The 17,780-nt window shown below is 41.2% G+C and overlaps 1 protein-coding gene across 11 annotated transcripts in view; it reads left to right on the top strand.

The window, feature by feature from the left end:
* The window catches only part of LOC106567001 (sodium channel protein type 8 subunit alpha), an 87,755-nt gene extending 72,158 nt beyond the window's left edge, over positions 1–15,597 (top strand). For all 11 annotated transcript variants that reach the window (XM_045693304.1, XM_014135747.2, XM_014135752.2 and 8 more), the window contains 6 exons: positions 970–1,092; positions 6,543–6,827; positions 7,190–7,381; positions 7,691–7,795; positions 8,532–8,802; positions 9,169–15,597. In XM_045693304.1, the coding sequence (XP_045549260.1) occupies positions 970–1,092; positions 6,543–6,827; positions 7,190–7,381; positions 7,691–7,795; positions 8,532–8,802; positions 9,169–10,319 (2,127 nt within the window). In that variant the 3' untranslated portion in view covers positions 10,320–15,597. The remainder of the gene's footprint in view (positions 1–969; positions 1,093–6,542; positions 6,828–7,189; positions 7,382–7,690; positions 7,796–8,531; positions 8,803–9,168) is intronic.
* The last annotated feature ends 2,183 nt before the right edge of the window (positions 15,598–17,780 follow it).

The following is a 17,780-nucleotide window of genomic DNA, read 5'->3' as shown; positions in this document are numbered from 1 at the left end:
TCCTGTGTGTAACTCTACTGTACTCTGTGTCTCTCCAGTGGTCCTTTAAGTGCCATCCAGTGCCAAATAACTAATGTGTCCAATCTCCCCTTAACCCTCTATCCCAACCCTTTTCTACTGTCAGTGTGTGGTTAACTGTATGAATTGTATGTGGCTCCTATTTGATTCTAATGCTGTGTGAATATGATAAGGAGATTTTTGGCAAATCAAAATGACGTACATGTACATATTTACCTGTATTCTTTCTCTTAGGTTCCGTTAAGTTTGTCTGTCTTAAATTATATGGGATATTATGCCTCAACCGAGAGCGACAGACATGGAGAGACAATGTTAGAGGGGCCAGGGTAAGGTTCTACAAGTCTGTTGGGTTTTTATATTAACTTCTACAGGTTGTAACCTCTCTCCTTTCCTCCCTCCCCTCCTCCTCCTCCTCCTCCCTGGTCCCCTTCGTTCGCCTGTCTGTATCTGTACTGAATCAGTCGTGTGCTGTGGCAAAACATTTTTGGCCTATTTTTCCCTTCCTTTGAGTCTTATGTATTTCTCTTTCTCCTCTTTCTCTCTCTCTCTCTCTCTCTCTCTCTCTCTCTCTCTCTCTCTCTCTCTCTCTCTCTCAACCACAAGTTTCTTTGCAGGTACAAAGGAGTTTGTCAAGTCTCGTCCAACTGCCATAAAATAACAGAAACAAACCCTTCCTCCTGCGGCCTACCTACTACTGCTACTAAAACACAACGCACATAAAACCTATACTAAACATTGACCTTCTCTCTCAATGTATATACATATATAAATGCAATATTATACATGTATATACATACATATAGATTTATGTGTGTATGTCAAGCAACTCTCTCCACCCATGCCAGCCCTATTGCTCCAAGGGCTCTCGTCTGAGTCTCTCTTCTACTTTTAGAGAATATTCTCACTACTTCTAACAGTTTGGAACTCTTTTGCTTCTCTGTTTGTGTGTAGGTGTCTATAATCAGTCTGGTAGCTAATGCACTGGGCTACTCGGATCTAGGTCCTATTAAATCACTAAGGACACTAAGGGCCTTGAGACCCCTCAGAGCCTTGTCACGTTTTGAAGGGATGAGGGTAAGATCCAAACGCTAAGCAGCTGATCCTTACGCATGCCCATTCAACAGTTTATTAAAGCATGCTAGAAACTGAAATCTTTTCAAAAAGTAACCAAACTCAATTTTTTTTAATGACAAGAAAATGATACATTTATTTATTGGGGGATATTTTTTTAATAGGAACTTGAAGAAAATAGTCAAGACAAGAAGTCACCTTTTCATGCACACAAATCCTGTACCATACTTTACACATACAATTTATATATAGATATATATATACGCACACGTCATGATGCAGCTGGAAGTGTAAAGTAATGTTAAATATTAATGCCACAAAGTTATACACTATTACCAGCAGAAACTATTTCCCTGGTTTTAATTGAATAAAAAATATATATAAATACTAATTCATATTTTCAGTATTACTGCTATGTACAGAAAGAAAATAATAAAAAAGAGTGAACTAGAGGGATATGTCACAAAGCTGCCTCATCACATAAAAACTAGAAAAATAAACTATTATTTATTTAATTTTTGTTTTAATGATTGGCTGGAGGGATAAGATAAAAATTAATACGAGTCAACACTACATGTCAACAAAGCCAAACTACATACCATTTCATAGAACATTTGAATCAACAATTGGCTGTTCATTTGGCCTGATTCTCAATCTCTGCTTTTAATCGAGAAGCCCCCCTCCCCCCTACCACCACCTGTCCCCAGTTCCCCTAACCCACCCCAACTCTCACCCCAACCACTATACTCACCCTATCATTTAACACATCTACCTGGCACAGAGAACAACCAGTAGGAACCAGGTACCTGGTGGTAAAGACAGGTTACAACTGGTTGTTGTCACCCGTAGTCCCTCTTTCTCTCTGTCACATGTAGTCCCTTTCTATCTCCCTATCCTTGGATTGGTTGCGTTGTCATCTAGTTTGAGCTTACCACCCTCTCCACCCTCACCCTCTCCTGAATCCTCGTATGTAAGTGCAGCCCTGTGCAGCACCCCCTTACCTCTACCCCTACCTCTCCTCCTAACCTTCCACTGCTCACTCCATCTTTGCCAAGTAGATCTGCTGGGCCTGCAGCAGGTCTCAGTCTGTCTGCTCCTCTCTGTTTCCTGCTCGTCCAGGATCTATCTGCATCATCAGGGACTGAGAAAGAACCACACATACACTCCACACTCACATTGTTGTGGGTTTGAGAAGAGAATATTTTCTAAGCTTCTGCCTGTCATTGTGATTATCACTTTGTGTGATGTTAAATGGCTGAGATGTTAAATGGCTGAGATGTTAAATGGCTGAATCGCAGAGGTCAGTTAAGTCATGTCAGTTAGTTCAATGTAGACCAGGGGCTTGAAACTCACGGCCCATTGGCCAGATGTGGCCCGAGAGCCGATTTTAATGTAAATGCAGACCCGATTCAGTATCTTAGCTTTTTTGTCTTCTTCTTGACCCTAAGGCAGAAGCTTAGGAAATATGCTGATAGGCTGCCATCTCACCTAAGGCATTACTATCCCCATGTCATAACACAATATGCTACATAGCAACTATACTGCAGGTCTTATAGAGCTTCCTACTTCCTGCTTCCTGTTGCCTTCCACTCACACAGGAAGTAAAACTGGGAGGCAACATTGTTTAGCACGCTGGAGCTTTCTCTTATATCTTATATTTTCTTAAATAATAGGAGTGGGTTGGGTGGCAGGCAGGGCCAATATTATATTAAACTATAAGTACAACACTCGTCTTTCTTAAACCCTAGACAGTCACAGAGCATTTCCCCCATTCCTCTTCATTATGTCCCAAAAATGACAGACCAGGTGTAGTGGCTTAGACGTGTGCTATGCACTACTGTTACTACGGTACAGGAGAGGTTAGCTAGCTAATCATCAATTTGACTGACATTTCTGTTCATACTGAAGTGCCCATTCATATTAAATATCCAGTGGCTAAATTTGAGGATGACATTGCAAATACGAGCTGATGACATCACAAAACTTTTAGGCCCTGGATAGGCTTTATGGATGTAGGCTACTATACTTATGGCTACTATACTTACTTTGTTTGGTTTACTCAGGTATGAGACTAGCATTGAATTAGAAGGGTTGTATTTCTATGGCAGCTAGACTGGTCAAAATTCCAATGTCATTTTTGGGTGAAAAATCATGGTACATTTTTTAAGGAATGTTGTAGTCAAACATTGCATTGCCCCTATGAATGATCTCATTCATTGGGTGTGTGTGGTAGGAGGTGAGGGTGGCCCAGTAGGCTAATACCTGTAGCAGTGAAAAAACCAAAAAAACTTGACTTACTCACCTATTCAAGACAATGTCTATGTTCATCAATTGAGTTGCTATTTTGTTTTGAAAACTTGAAATTAAAATTGACAAGTCAAAGTAGTAAATAAATTGATAGGGAAGTACGAGAATGGAGAGATGACACCAACAACCATAATAATGAAAGAGATTCTGGAGAGTTAGAATGTTGAGAACTCTTGCTGACTTGAATTTTCTGGCCGTTGCAATGGAAGGTTGTGTGATGGTGGAGGCCAATGCAAGTCAACAGCTCTGAGAGAGAGCAGCATAACACAGCTTTAAATTTGAATATATTGCACTGCTTAACATGCAATGATGCAATGGGCTGTTCCTACCTACCTGACTGCCTATGTTCACTTGTTAAATGCTATATCTTTAATTATGCTGCTTTGTAGCCTCATTTCTTTACTTTTGGAGCGATGCAATGTACTGTACAAGCATGACACAGTCGCCAAGTCACCCTTACACCTGTCTTACTATATATTTTCTAATGAGCTTGCTCTCTAGTCTTTGGTTGCATTTTCAATGTTTAGTTCTAAAACATTTTGTATATTATTAACTTGAAATGTAAAAAAAAAATTACAAAAAAACCTTCCAGCTGCATCATGTAAAAAATGTGCAGCAGACACGTGAGCAGGAAACATCATGAGTTACAGACCAATCACAGAGAGACCTTAGAACCACGGAACCTTAGAATTGAGTTCTGAGAACCTTAACACAGATGCCTGAGTTCTTAGAACAGAGGGACTGAATTCTAACTCTACACCATCTATTCCTGACTGGTCTTGATTTGTGTCAGAAGGTACACAAGTGTCAAATCCACTTGTCAGATAGATATGTAACATAAAGACAAGCAACATTTTGGGCGGTTATCTCTTTATCTCTCTATCCAAAACATTTCTCTATCTGTTTATTTATCAATTTGAACGGTTCTTGAGATTGCACAACAATGCCATCCATGTAACAACACGCATGTACTCTAATTGCCGATGCACATTATGCACTTTTGAAAGCCATTTTCCCTCTGCTTTGAGAATATATTTATAATATATGATATATACAGGTATATATATTATATATGATATAAGGCATGGCCAATTTGATTATATAAGGCATGGCTAATATTACCTTGAATCTTTGAAAACAAGTTAAATTATACTACCTCAGTAGGAGCAAGTAGTTCATTCTCTCAGCATGTGCAGTGATATGTGTTCTCTTATGGGAAAGGTGGGAGGTGTGATGTTAGTGAGATGATGCGGCATACTGATAACTCTTTACGCATCGTGATCGTTCCCTCTCCAAAGGTAGCTTTTCCTTCGCAGCTATTTGATTTTTCACAATAGATTCTTACATGCATTATTAGAGGTCCAAAAACAAGCCTTCAGCTAATTCAGCTATTTCAGTAAGCTATTTTTATAATATTTTTTGGGATGCTCACACAGAAAGAAGTTGGCACCCAACTACCTGAAGCGTCCATTCTGGCCATATGGTGTTTATCCAACCCCAGTGCCATAGCAGCCAGTTAGCAGCCAGTAGCTCCATATGCCGTAATCATTCAAGAGGAACAGTCAAAAGCCTGTAGTTAACACTTCCAATAACATGTAGAAAGAGAGTACCTATGATGTCATAATTTACATGTTAACCTCTTAGAGAAGAGTGAACCTATATTTTTGGTTAAAATAAAGACATCCACTTATGCTAAGCACTCAAAGCATTTGTAAGTAATATTTCTCTAAGAACCAATGGGTAAATCAATAAATATCCATCATTGACATGACCGTTGAACAGCTCCCAAAATCCCTGACTGTAGCTTTAAATAATCATTGCAACGTCCTGCACGTTGCTGAGAGAATGCTGCTCGTGAAGCTCTCGTTCTACTCTCTGTCTGCCTGACTGTATGCAAGGAGGGAATATGGCTCCACAAAACAAGTCTGTCTGCTAAAAACAGATGACATGCATGCTTAGCTCAGCTGTGTGCCTGAGAGCTGCTGGTCTGGTCGGCCTGCCTAACACTGTTAGTGAGCTAGTGGTAAACCCCACTACGCACTACCCTCTTAGAAAAAAGGGTTCCCGAAGGGTTCTACTTGGAACCAAAAGGGTTCTACCTCGAACCAACAAGGCTTCTTCAAAGGGTTCTCCTTTGGGGACAGCCGAATGACCCTTTTAGGTTCTGGATAGTGTAGAACGCTGAGCTTAGTGCACGTCAGTGTATGGAAGGCCGGTCTGTCCGGATGCTGGGTAGTGTGGAGATAGAAGCTGTAAAGGAGGATAGGCGAGGGGGGCGTGGGTGTTGTGGAAGTCGGACGTAGTCTATGTGTTGTGCCTCAAATTGCACCCTATTCCCTATATAGTGAACTACTTTTAACCAGAAAGTGCACTACTTTTGTAATATAGTAATGCGCAATACAGTATAGGGAATATGGTGCTATTTAGGATGCACCCTATGGATCAGAATGCTTTCCATTGCATTGTGTTGAAATGATAGTGGTAGTTTGGGTGGAGGGTGTTTAGAGTCTGTTTTATGAAAAGGGACAGATGGAGGGAGGGGGGTGAATGTTTGGGAAGAGATGAGGCCGCATACTGGTGTGGCAAAACAGTTGTAGTTCAATTTGTTTGACAGTTATATGCTCACTCTAAAGGAAAGTTTGTGCGCAGACCCCTTAGGCAATCATAGCGGTGTGCTTGATCAGATCAAAGACTATTCCTTCTAATTAGAACAGAGCTGATACTGCTCTTTCACTGTTATACTATATATGATTTTACTAAACTATACTATATTATACTGTAATATACTATATGATACTGTACTATACTATGATAATACTGTAGTATACTGTGCTGTATTACATTATACTATACTGTACTATACTACAATATACACAAACATACTCTAAATTGTACTCTAACTATATTCTTAACCGTACTGTAAACTATACTATACTTGATACAAATATCATAATAACGTTGAAACACAATTTGTTATATGACTCCAATAATAAAACATGTCAAATTCAATTCCGCTACCACTTTCTGCTATAAGATGCCATAACAGTATGCTGCTGCTCTGATGGGGGGTTTGATAGGTATCATGGAGTATGTTTTGTCTCTCACACTGTTCTATCCTCCTGTCTCCTCCGTCGGGTCGGGTCTAGGTGGTAGTCAACGCCCTGGTGGGAGCCATCCCCTCCATTATGAATGTGTTGCTGGTTTGCCTCATCTTTTGGCTGATTTTCAGTATCATGGGAGTCAACTTGTTTGCGGGCAAGTACTACTACTGTTTCAACCAGACCTCAGAGGATAACTTTCTTGCCACCGAGGTCAACAACAAGACACAGTGCCTGGCCCTTATTAATCAGAACTTCACTGAGGTCAGGTGGAAGAATGTCAAGATCAACTTTGACAATGTTGGCGCTGGATACCTGGCTCTGCTTCAAGTGGTGAGAATGTCACTTCATCCCTCCTCTCTCTCTTACCCCACCCCCCCACACACGTCCGTTCACTGTTTTTAACCTATTTTGTCATGTGTCTACTCTTCTCTCTTCCTTCCATCCTCTTGCACAGCGCTCTGAGGCTCTTCTCTCTCCCTCTATTCCTCTCCTTTATGCGTTTGTCCATTTATTGGTTCTTTATACTGTTTTCCACATGTGCTCATTTCTTTCCATGTACAAGCTCTTCTCCAGGATACACATCAAATTTGGGTTTGAGTTCGACATTTTTTATTTTTCTTCATATGAAAACGAGACTTAACTTTTTTTGTGTTTTGAATATTCTAAGTTAATCGAATCTCTTTGCCTCCAAGGCGACATTCAAAGGCTGGATGGACATCATGTACGCAGCCATAGACTCCAGAAGGGTGGAGGACCAGCCCATCTATGAAGACAACCTCTACATGTACATCTACTTCGTCATCTTCATCATCTTCGGATCCTTCTTCACCCTCAACCTCTTCATCGGTGTCATCATTGACAACTTCAACCAACAGAAGAAAAAGATAAGACCTATTTTCTTTCTTCCTCCTCCTCATCCTCCTCTTTTTGCTAAATCCTATAGCATATTATATACGGCCTTGTTATAAAAAAATTATAATGGCTCAAACATGCTTATCACCTGTTATAAAGCATTTTACCTGGTCATATGAAAGTATCAAAGTTTAATGTAGTTATTTACACTGTTTGCATACGGCTCTGAATGTATAATGCAGCTAATGGTATTGTTATCAACGTTTGGCTAATGGCCTAGTGCTGTGTTATTGGTTAGGGTTAGGTTTGGGTTGTAACCAAATGTTTGTGTGTCCCTATACTTTGGAGGTCAGGACATCTTCATGACAGAGGAACAGAAGAAGTACTACAATGCCATGAAGAAACTGGGTTCAAAGAAGCCCCAGAAACCCATTCCCAGACCACAGGTTGGCTGTTGCTCTCTGCTTTTATTAGCCTGGCTTTTTTTATGGAGTGATATTAGTGCCAACAATTTGTTGGCAGTAATATCACTCCATATTTGTTTAGCCAGCTCAACACACAGTATGGGACAAGGCTAGGTCTTTATGGTGTAAAACACTGCCACAAAATAATGAAATCAGTATTGTCAGTATTTCATTGTTGACGGAACACTGAATAGTGATATGGAAAGATGACAGAGACTGCCGCCTTGTTGCTAGCGCCTACTCAACTTTGCAGTTTTCTGTTGTTTTTAGTGGGTTTTTTTTGTTGTTGTTGCATTATTTGAACTATTCTCATGTTCTTGTATGTATTTACTTTATATGACTTAGTATACATAACTGCATTGTTGAGGAAGAGCTTGCAAGGAAGCATTTCACTGTACTGTTTACACCTGCTGTATCCTGTGCATGTGACAAATAAACTCTGATTTGATGTTAACACTGAAATATTGATTTCAATCGATAACATATTGATTTCCCTGCGATTAACAAAATGTGTGTGTGTGTGTCGTCGTCGTCGTTGTTGTTGTTGTTGTTGTCTGTGTGTGTGTGTTCTCTGCATGCGTACGTTTCTGTGTGTGTGTGTGTGTGTGTGTGTGTGTGTGTGTGTGTGTGTGTGTGTGTGTGTGTGTGTGTGTGTGTGTGTGTGTGTGTGTGTGTGTGTGTGTGTATGTGTCTTGCTGTTGTCTCCTTGTCTCTACAGAACTATATCCAAGGGTTGGTGTTTGACTTTGTGACCCAGCAAGTCTTCGACATCTCCATTATGATGTTGATCTGCCTCAACATGGTCACCATGATGGTGGAGACAGACGACCAGTCGGACGAGACAGAGAACATCCTCTATTGGGTCAACTTCATTTTCATCGTGGCTTTCACCATCGAGTTCGTCCTGAAACTCTTCGCCCTGCGCCACTACTACTTCACCAATGGCTGGAACGTGTTCGACACGGTCGTTGTCATCCTGTCCATCGCGGGTAAGTAGAGTGAGGCTGTGTAAGAAGTGTGAGGCTGTGTCTAGAATGGCACCCGCTTCCTTATGTAGTGCACTAATTATTGGCCAGGACGCAGCGAAAAAGTACATTCTGTGAGCACTACATCAAAACGCACTGATTTTTATCCGCAACAAGTCCGTTTTGTGGAAACAATCCGCTGGTGGGAAAAAGGCATATTTTCTTTATGTGGATTGTAGAATATTCGCATGAAATTCTGGAGCCAATTGGATGGAAACGTAACTATAATTCCAAAAATCGTAGAAGGGAAGAGACAATTTGAAGGTAGACACTGGGAGTCATTTCTGCTGACTGTGTGCTCTGTCTTGTCTCTACCTTCTCCCTCCACAGGCATGTTCCTGGCTGACATCATTGAGAAGTACTTCGTTTCACCAACCCTTTTCAGGGTTATCCGATTGGCTCGAATCGGCCGCATCCTGCGTCTGATCAAAGGAGCCAAGGGCATACGGACTTTACTCTTCGCCTTGATGATGTCACTTCCAGCCCTGTTCAACATCGGCCTCCTGCTCTTCCTGGTCATGTTCATCTTCAGCATCTTTGGAATGTCCAACTTCGGCTACGTCAAACACGGGGCCGGGATAGACGATATGTATAACTTTGAGACCTTCGGGAACAGCATGATCTGCTTATTCATGATCACTACATCTGCAGGCTGGGATGGTCTCTTGCTCCCAATCCTCAACTACCCTCCTGACTGTGACCCAACCATGGAGAACCCAGGTGCACCGTCTACAGGCAACTGCGGCAACCCCTCAGTCGGCATATTTTTCTTTGTCATGTATATCATTATTTCCTTCCTTGTCGTAGTCAATATGTACATCGCCATCATCTTAGAGAATTTCAGTGTAGCAACAGAAGAGAGCGCCGACCCGCTCAGTGAAGACGACTTCGAGACCTTCTATGAAATCTGGGAGAAATTTGACCCCTCCGCTTCCCAGTTCATCACCTTCCAAAAACTGGGTGACTTTGCCGACACCCTGGAGCACCCTTTCCGCGTTCCCAAACCCAACACCATCGAGCTGATCGCCATGGACATGCCCATGGTCAGTGGCGACCGCATCCACTGCCTGGACATCCTGTTTGCCTTCACCAAGCGTGTGCTGGGCGACAGTGGGGAGCTGGACATGCTACGCACGCAGATGGAGGAGCGCTTTGTGGCGGCTAACCCCTCCAAGGTCTCATACGAGCCCATCACTTCTACACTGCGCCGGCGCCAGGAGGACGTATCCGCACGGTGCATCCAGAAAGCCTACCGCGCTCACCTGCTTAAACGGGGCTTCATCTGCAAGCGCAGGCCCAAGACCAAGCTGGAGAATGGTGGGACCAACAACGAGGAGAAGAAAGAGAGCACACCCTCCACCGCCTCTCTTCCCTCCTACGACAGCGTGACCAAACCTGACAAGGAGAAACAGGAGGAGAACGAGGGAGAGAGGAAAGAGAAGGACAGAAACCAAAAAGATGAGCGGGAATCGAAGTGTTAGTTAGGGTTCAGTGACTGTCGTTAGCAAATTAAGACACACAACGAGAACAGACTCTGAGCCCAACAAACAGACAACTGTATAAAAAGATCATTTGCAAGTTAAAACAAATGTACGGAAACTATATAAAAAAAAAATATGTTTACGGACTTAAATTCAATACAAAATGAAGGATCGAGATTCGTCGTTGGATACTTAGGTTCGGTTGAAGAAAACCACCGATGGCGATGTACATGTTGCCCACGATAAGGATTTAGTTAGGACACCATCATTATCACAAAAGGATTTTACTGCCTAATGATGAATTTCTTCTTTATATCTTGGAAATAATGTGAGGAAGAACCATGATAATATAAATAATTATCAATAATAACTCAATAATAATAAAAGTGTGCCTGCCATTGGCATACTACATATTACATATATGTTGGGTATCGTCGGAAAAAAAGGGACAGAAACCCCTGCAAACAAAATGGAGGGAGATTTATTGGAGCAAATAGTCTCTGACTGCCACCACCCTGTGTGGACGAGCCCCTGCAGCGAAAGGTCCACCACTATGGGAGCACCCCAGGAGTGGAACGGAACGGAACACTACAGAACCCTCTAGAACTGTTCTACTACGCAGTCTGACTGGGCCTCTGTAACATCCAGTTCCGGTACCGTCCTTCTTATCAAGGAAACACATACAATAATCAACATCTAAGCAAGTTTTAAATACGAAGAATGAAAGATTAGAGAAAGAAAGGAAAAAACCCAGAACAGCAGACAAGGGTTTTTACTTTTCATTTGTTTGTGCTGAATATACTTGCGTCTTTACATTATTTGAGCAGCAACAAAAAAAAGAACAAATAACGTTTAGCCCATGTCACACTTGCCTCTTTTCATCTTCTCTCTCTTTGTTATACCGACATAATGGAAAATACATTTTCTACATGGGCTTTCACACTGTCACACTGGGTAGGGGGCATTAGTCAGCGTTTAGACTTGGGCTGAAGAAGGGCGGGGACTCGCTCTGACCGACCGAGTCTCAGATAACTAATAATTATTGTGCTCGTTCAATGCATAGAAATGACTTGCATGAAGGCATGTTTTGATCAGGAATCATGCATGACGTAATCATAGTCTACAAGACACTAATTCTCTGACCACTACAATGGCTTGACCATACGTTTGAGGCCGTCCACTGGAAAAATGTATATGAGAACAATAACTGGAAAATGATTTTATATATATATATATATATATATATATCTATATATACAATATTGAAGGAATAAAGTGGTATGACCTACCCTTTACTATAATGTTGCTTTTCAACTGCCAGACCAATCTTTTTATGAAGCCCATTGGGATTTTAACAGGGGATGTAGTGAGGCACTCAGAGGCAAAGCTTTATTCAGGCACATTTATGAAAAATAGAAACTAGAAGGGTTTTTTGCTGCTCTGTTTGTACTGAGAGGGATAGGGAAAGTTGCTGCTGAGTTGTACCAAGAGTATATCTTCAGAATGAGGATGCACAGATTTAGAAAAAAAACTTTTCAGACCATTCTAAAGAAACCAAATCTGGGGCTTAGCGACATACCTTGATTTACCTTTTTACATCCAACGGTTACCACCCTTGTCTGTGTTACTATGGTTACCAGTCTTAGCTGTGTTACTACGGCTACTCCCCTTACCTGTGGTCTCCAACCAACTCCGTCTTGTTGTTGTTGCTGTGGCAGTACGAACAGGCAATGTTTGATGCCATATCCTGTATAGCCATATCCTTTACAGATTTGTGTGTAGCGAGATCAAGTGTCAGTTGAAATGTTTAATTCTCCTTCAGTGCTTTGTCTATCTGTGGACAGAGAAGAGAGAGTGTCATCTGTAGGGGGAGATGTAACAGATTTTGAAACAGCTGTTTGAAATGTACTAAAGATATAGCGATGCTTCCATAGATTCGTTCTTCTTTTCATATCTGTTTTATCCACTTCTCTCCTCTGTCACTTAGTTAGTTCCCTATTAGAATATTGTTCACTGTGACCCAGTGGTACATCAATGGCCTTTTCCAGACACTTTGAGTTGCCAGCTCTGAAGTAAATAGATGTCCTTCTCTGGATCTGATGTCCTTCTTGCAGTGCAATCATTCTCAGAAGAAAGTTCGAATTTTCGAGCAGTGAGAATGTATGTGGCGTAGCCATCTATAAAGCAGCATAGATGCATACTGTAGAAGTAACATAGAGGACAGATAGAGGATACATAGAGCAGCTGCAGCAAGACATGCTCAGTCACTCCTGGCATGATGTGCTGTAGGACTAAAAGACGGTCGGCCATGGAAGGTTTGTAGAGAATAAAAACAGATCTGATTTGATAGGCTTAATTAGGGAGGTGGAGGATGGTATAACAATGGACCAATGGAGAGACTCGACAGATCCTCTCCCGGACCCTCCACAGTTTCTAGACTGACTGCCATGAATGAAAATGATCAGAGAAAGTAAAGATGGCGAGCCAGAGCAGCAGGGAGAATAGTGATTTTGTCTTCTTAGGAGTGAGTGCTGAAAGTCCCATGTTTGTCAGTGTATCATTGCGCTTTGTGGGACCGCTTCAACACTGTTTGTAGTGTATGGATGTTGGACCCAGGCTTGCATCATCATGTCATATGCTAGCAGGCTATTATTTTATTGGTCACCTGCTGTATGTTTGATAAATGAAAAATCTGCCTGGGGATAAGCTCAAAGTGGTGTGAACCGTCCAACCGTAGTTTCTCACAGATTGTCTCCGTCTCTTCAGAATCTGTTAGACTTCTATCAGATAGGCCTTGTATGATCAACTCGTATCAACTCATGGTAAGTTGATTCATGATTCACAGTAGAATCGTGCCTTTAGGAACTCGTGAGGGGATTTTAAAGGCAGTTTGAAGCTACTACGACTCAGATGAAACAAGATGAGAGAGCGAGCGCTAGGCCAGGCCAGGCCAGCGTAGGCCGAACCAACAATACGAGTCAGATCTCTGTGAGTGACAGGCAGGTTAGACAAGATGAGACATAATATTAACACTTCCTCTTTAAGGTCTCTGCTGTTTTTTTTTTACACAGGCTTGATGGTCGGTCCTCTATACAAACAAACAAACAAACGGATGCCTGGTCGGACAACAACCTGGTATCTACGGACACACCATTAAAGCCATTGTGGTGTGTTGATTGAACACTGCCTGTACCCGTACCTGATATCCCCATGTCCTGTCTATTATAATACTATCTAGAGGACTGTTTACAATATGAAGACATGTCTCCAGATAACGTCCGTCTGTTTGGCTGCTGCACACTTAAAACCAAATACATTCCCGATTGATCGTTCACTGACGATACAACCATAAGAGCAAACAATGCCATCCAATTTTAACCCGTGTTCATTTTGGATGTGATGTTTTAGATGAGTGATGCATTGATCATTGAACTTACTTGGAGAGAAAAAAAATGAACAAAAATAAGAAATATATGTACAGTGCAGACTATGGTGGCACAATCACTGAAAAGGAAGGAACTTTTTGAGAGAAACTATAAATAATGTACTATATTCTTTTATTTTATCGGCATGCTTTGTTGTGTTTTTTGTAAATACGGAATTTTAAAAAGTTACCACTAATAATGTAAAATGAAACAATAACAGTATAGAATGGCTTCCAGCTATGCCCTTTGTCACATTTGTTACCTTTTGGATTTTTTGAGACACTTTTCACTTTGTTGACGGAAATTGAATGAAATATAGATATTATATAATACAAAAATATATATACATGTATACATATATATGTCTATATGTATATACATATTACAAAAGAACACTGTTTGTTTGTCACATTTGATTTATGTGCAACATGTTCAGTGGATGTGTAAAACTGGTTGGTTTCCAGCACCCTACTGTATGTGTTGGGAAATAGCTCATACAATGTCACTGGAGCTGCTGCCATGGATTGTAGCCTGATATGATTAGAGGTTTATGCTACCAGCACATTTCTCACATTCTACTGCAAACTTTTCATACTTTTTAACCTTCACTTAACACACACAAACACATACACAGAATAGACACACACACACACACACACACACACACACACACACACACACACACACACACACACACACACACACACACACACACACACACACACATTCAAATTGACACACAACTATTCACTCACCAACCTAACTAATCAGTAATTTGTCCCAACAAGATGAAGTAGGTTGGATGTGACTGCCTCTTCCAGTGAAGATGGAGTATGTCTATCCCAACCAAGGCATAGTAGATCTATCTATAGATACGTCCAACGCTCTAGTATCTATCTATCTATACATAAGGTCTAGCAGGCCAATCTATCTATCATTACATGTCAATGTAAATGTATCTATCCACACCTACAGCCACAAAGCCTATTAGGAGTAACTACCCACACATAAATACAGTCACACAACATTAGTACTGTTACAGTTCAACACTTCAGTGTCTGATCATTTGTGCTTCAATCGTCTCTCACTTTTACTTTGAATGGTTTGTTTCTAATCTAGTGTTTAACTCCACTCATTGGCATGTGCCTTTTTCTGCTTTTTTCTGTGATTTTTGGGAAGATGATGATACCACACATGTTCAAAACTGTGTAAGGAGGGAACAGGTGAGGGTGGGGTGGTCGTTGAGTTAAACATATGGAGCACAACGTATATATCGGGGACTCGGGGCTACAGCGCGACATCGTCTGTCCGTACCACACGACGCGAGTCAGAAATGATACTGCCGAGGATCAGATCATCCTAACCACTATTACAAAAGAGAAAACAAAACTAACACCCCACTTCTTCTCTTCTCGATAGACTTCAACAATGTGATGTTGCCTAACAAAACAGCTCAAAGTCAAAATGTTATGTTTCTTGTGCTTATGTGTGTCACCCACTTCTATCGCTTGTGAAAAAGCAGCTTGCCTTCTATATTTCTGTTCTTTCCATCTGAAATTTATTTTTGTATCAATATTGAATTAATTAAATTACGGGACTCTGTTTTCTTTTTTTCTTTCTTTTTTTTGGCATGGATTTATTACAGGCTTTTTTCTTTTTTTGCTGAAAAATAATTAAAAAGTGCTTTTCAAACTGTTGTTTATCATTTGAACACCGTGATATAAAACAGGATATATACAGTATGATGGTAGTGATGCACAACCACTTGGACTCTTAGTAAGAACTTATGAAAGATTGTCTTCATTTGAGCACGAACCTTTTTATTACCAATAAAGCAGCCTTCCAGTTACAAACTGTATTGTCTGTGGGTTATTTTTAACTATAGATCAAGATTCAGAATATCAGTGTTCTACAGTACAGAAGACTTCTACAATATTGTGATTTATTAAAGCAATTGGTTGAGATTTCAAAATATTTCCACATGCAGTGCCTTCGGAAAGTATTCAGACCCCTTGACTTTTTCCACATTTTGATACGTTACAGCCTTATACCAAAATTGATTAAATTGTTTTTTCCCTCATCAATATACACACAATACCCAATAATGAGACAGCAAAAACAGGGTTTTAGAATTTTTTGCTAATTTATATATTTTTTTAAACTGAAATATAGCATTTACATAAGTATTCAGACCCTTTACTCAGTACTTTGTTGAAACATCTATGGCAGTGACTAAAGCTTCAAGTCTTCTTTGGTATGACGCTACATGCTTGGCACATCTGTATTTGGGGAGTTTCTCCCATTCTTCTCTGCAGATCCTCTCAAACTCTGTCAGGTTGGATGGGGAGTGTTGCTGCACAGCTATTTTCAGGTCTCTCCAGAGATGCTTGATTGGGTTCAAGTCCGGGCTCTGGCTGGGCTACTCCAGGACATTCAGAGACTTGTCCCGAAGCCACTCCTGCATTGTCTTGGCTGTGTGCTTAGGGTCGTTGTCCTGTTGGAAGGTGAACCTTTGCCCCAGTCTGAGGTGCTGAGCACTCTGGAACAGGTTTTCATCAAGGATCTCTCTGTTGTTTGCTCCATTCATCTTTGCCTCGATCCTGACTAGTCTCCCTGCCTCTGAAAAACATCCCCACAGCATGATGCTGCCACCACCATGCTTCACCGTAGGAATGGTGCCAGGTTTCCTCCAGATGTAACGTTTGGTATTCAGGCAAAATAGTTCAATTTTGGTTTCATCAGACCAGAGAATCTTGTTTCTCATGGTCTGAGAGTCTTTAGGTGCCTTTTGGCAAACTCCAAGAGGGCTGTCATATGCCTTTTACTGAGGAGTTGCTTCCGTCTGGCCACTCTACCATAAAAGCCTGATTGGTAGAGTGTTGCAGAGATGGTTGTCCTACTGGAAGGTTCTCCCATCTCCACAGAGGAATTCGAGAGCTCTGTCGAGAACACCTCCCTGACCAAGGCCCTTCTCCCCAGATTGCTCAGTTTGGCAGGGCGGCCAGTTCTAGGAAGAGTCATGGTGGTTCCAAACTTCTTCCATTTAAGAATGATGGAGGTCATTGTGTTCTTGCAGACCTTCAATGCTGCAGAAATTTGTTGGTACCCTTCTCCAGATCTGTGCCTCGACACAATCCTGTCTCGGAGCTCTACGGACAATTCCTTCGACCTCATGGCTTGGTTTTTGCTCTGACATGCACTGTCAACTGTGGGACCTTATGTAGACAGGTGTGTGCCTTTCCAAATCATGTCCAATCAACTGAATTTACCACAGGTGGACTCCAATCAAGTTGTAGAAACATCTCAAGGATGATCAATGGAAACAGGATGTACCTGAGCTCAATTTCGAGTCTCATAGCATAGTCTGAATACTTATGTACATTTTTTAACTTATTTAATCCATTTTAGAATAACGTTTGGAAAAAGTCAAGGGGTCTGAATACTTTCCAAAGTCACTGTATCTACAGTATAGACTTATACAATATTGTGATTCTTCACTAATTTTCGTTACAGCAGGCAACACTTTTGATGCAAATTCGAATATGGAAGTCTTTTATAGTTCCTTTTTTACTGACTCTTACTCATCATTTACAATGTGTTGTTACTAGCCTAGCACTGAGAATCCCTTGCCCTGCACTCTTTCACCATTCTGTGTGTATTAGCTCGTTTTGTTTGGTTCCTACAGTACTGTGGATGTCATTAGTGCATCACAACACACTCCAGGAAATAGAGTCAAGTGTGGTGTGGCATAGCAGCTAACAGTCCTTCCAGGCCGTTGAAAGCCATCCTTTGAAATGTAAGGCTGTATTGAATTTGTTTAAAGCCCCATGTTAACGACATCCCCCCCACAGCCATAAGACAGACCAAAGACCATTATGTTGGTGAGTCCATCTGTATAGCAACACTGCTGCTTCTCTTTGTGGTTAATTGTAAAGAACCAGAGAGTAGATAGCCCAATGGTCCAGTATCACTATCACCACCCCCTAACCTTAAGACCCTGTTTGCGTCCCAAATGGCACCCTATTCCCTTTATAGT

The sequence above is a fragment of the Salmo salar genome, chromosome ssa13 (assembly GCF_905237065.1).
Source record: "Salmo salar chromosome ssa13, Ssal_v3.1, whole genome shotgun sequence".
NCBI classification, from domain to species: Eukaryota; Metazoa; Chordata; class Actinopteri; order Salmoniformes; family Salmonidae; genus Salmo; species Salmo salar.
The sequence above is the reverse complement of the archived record's forward strand: the minus strand, read 5'-3'. Positions and strand labels throughout refer to the sequence as shown.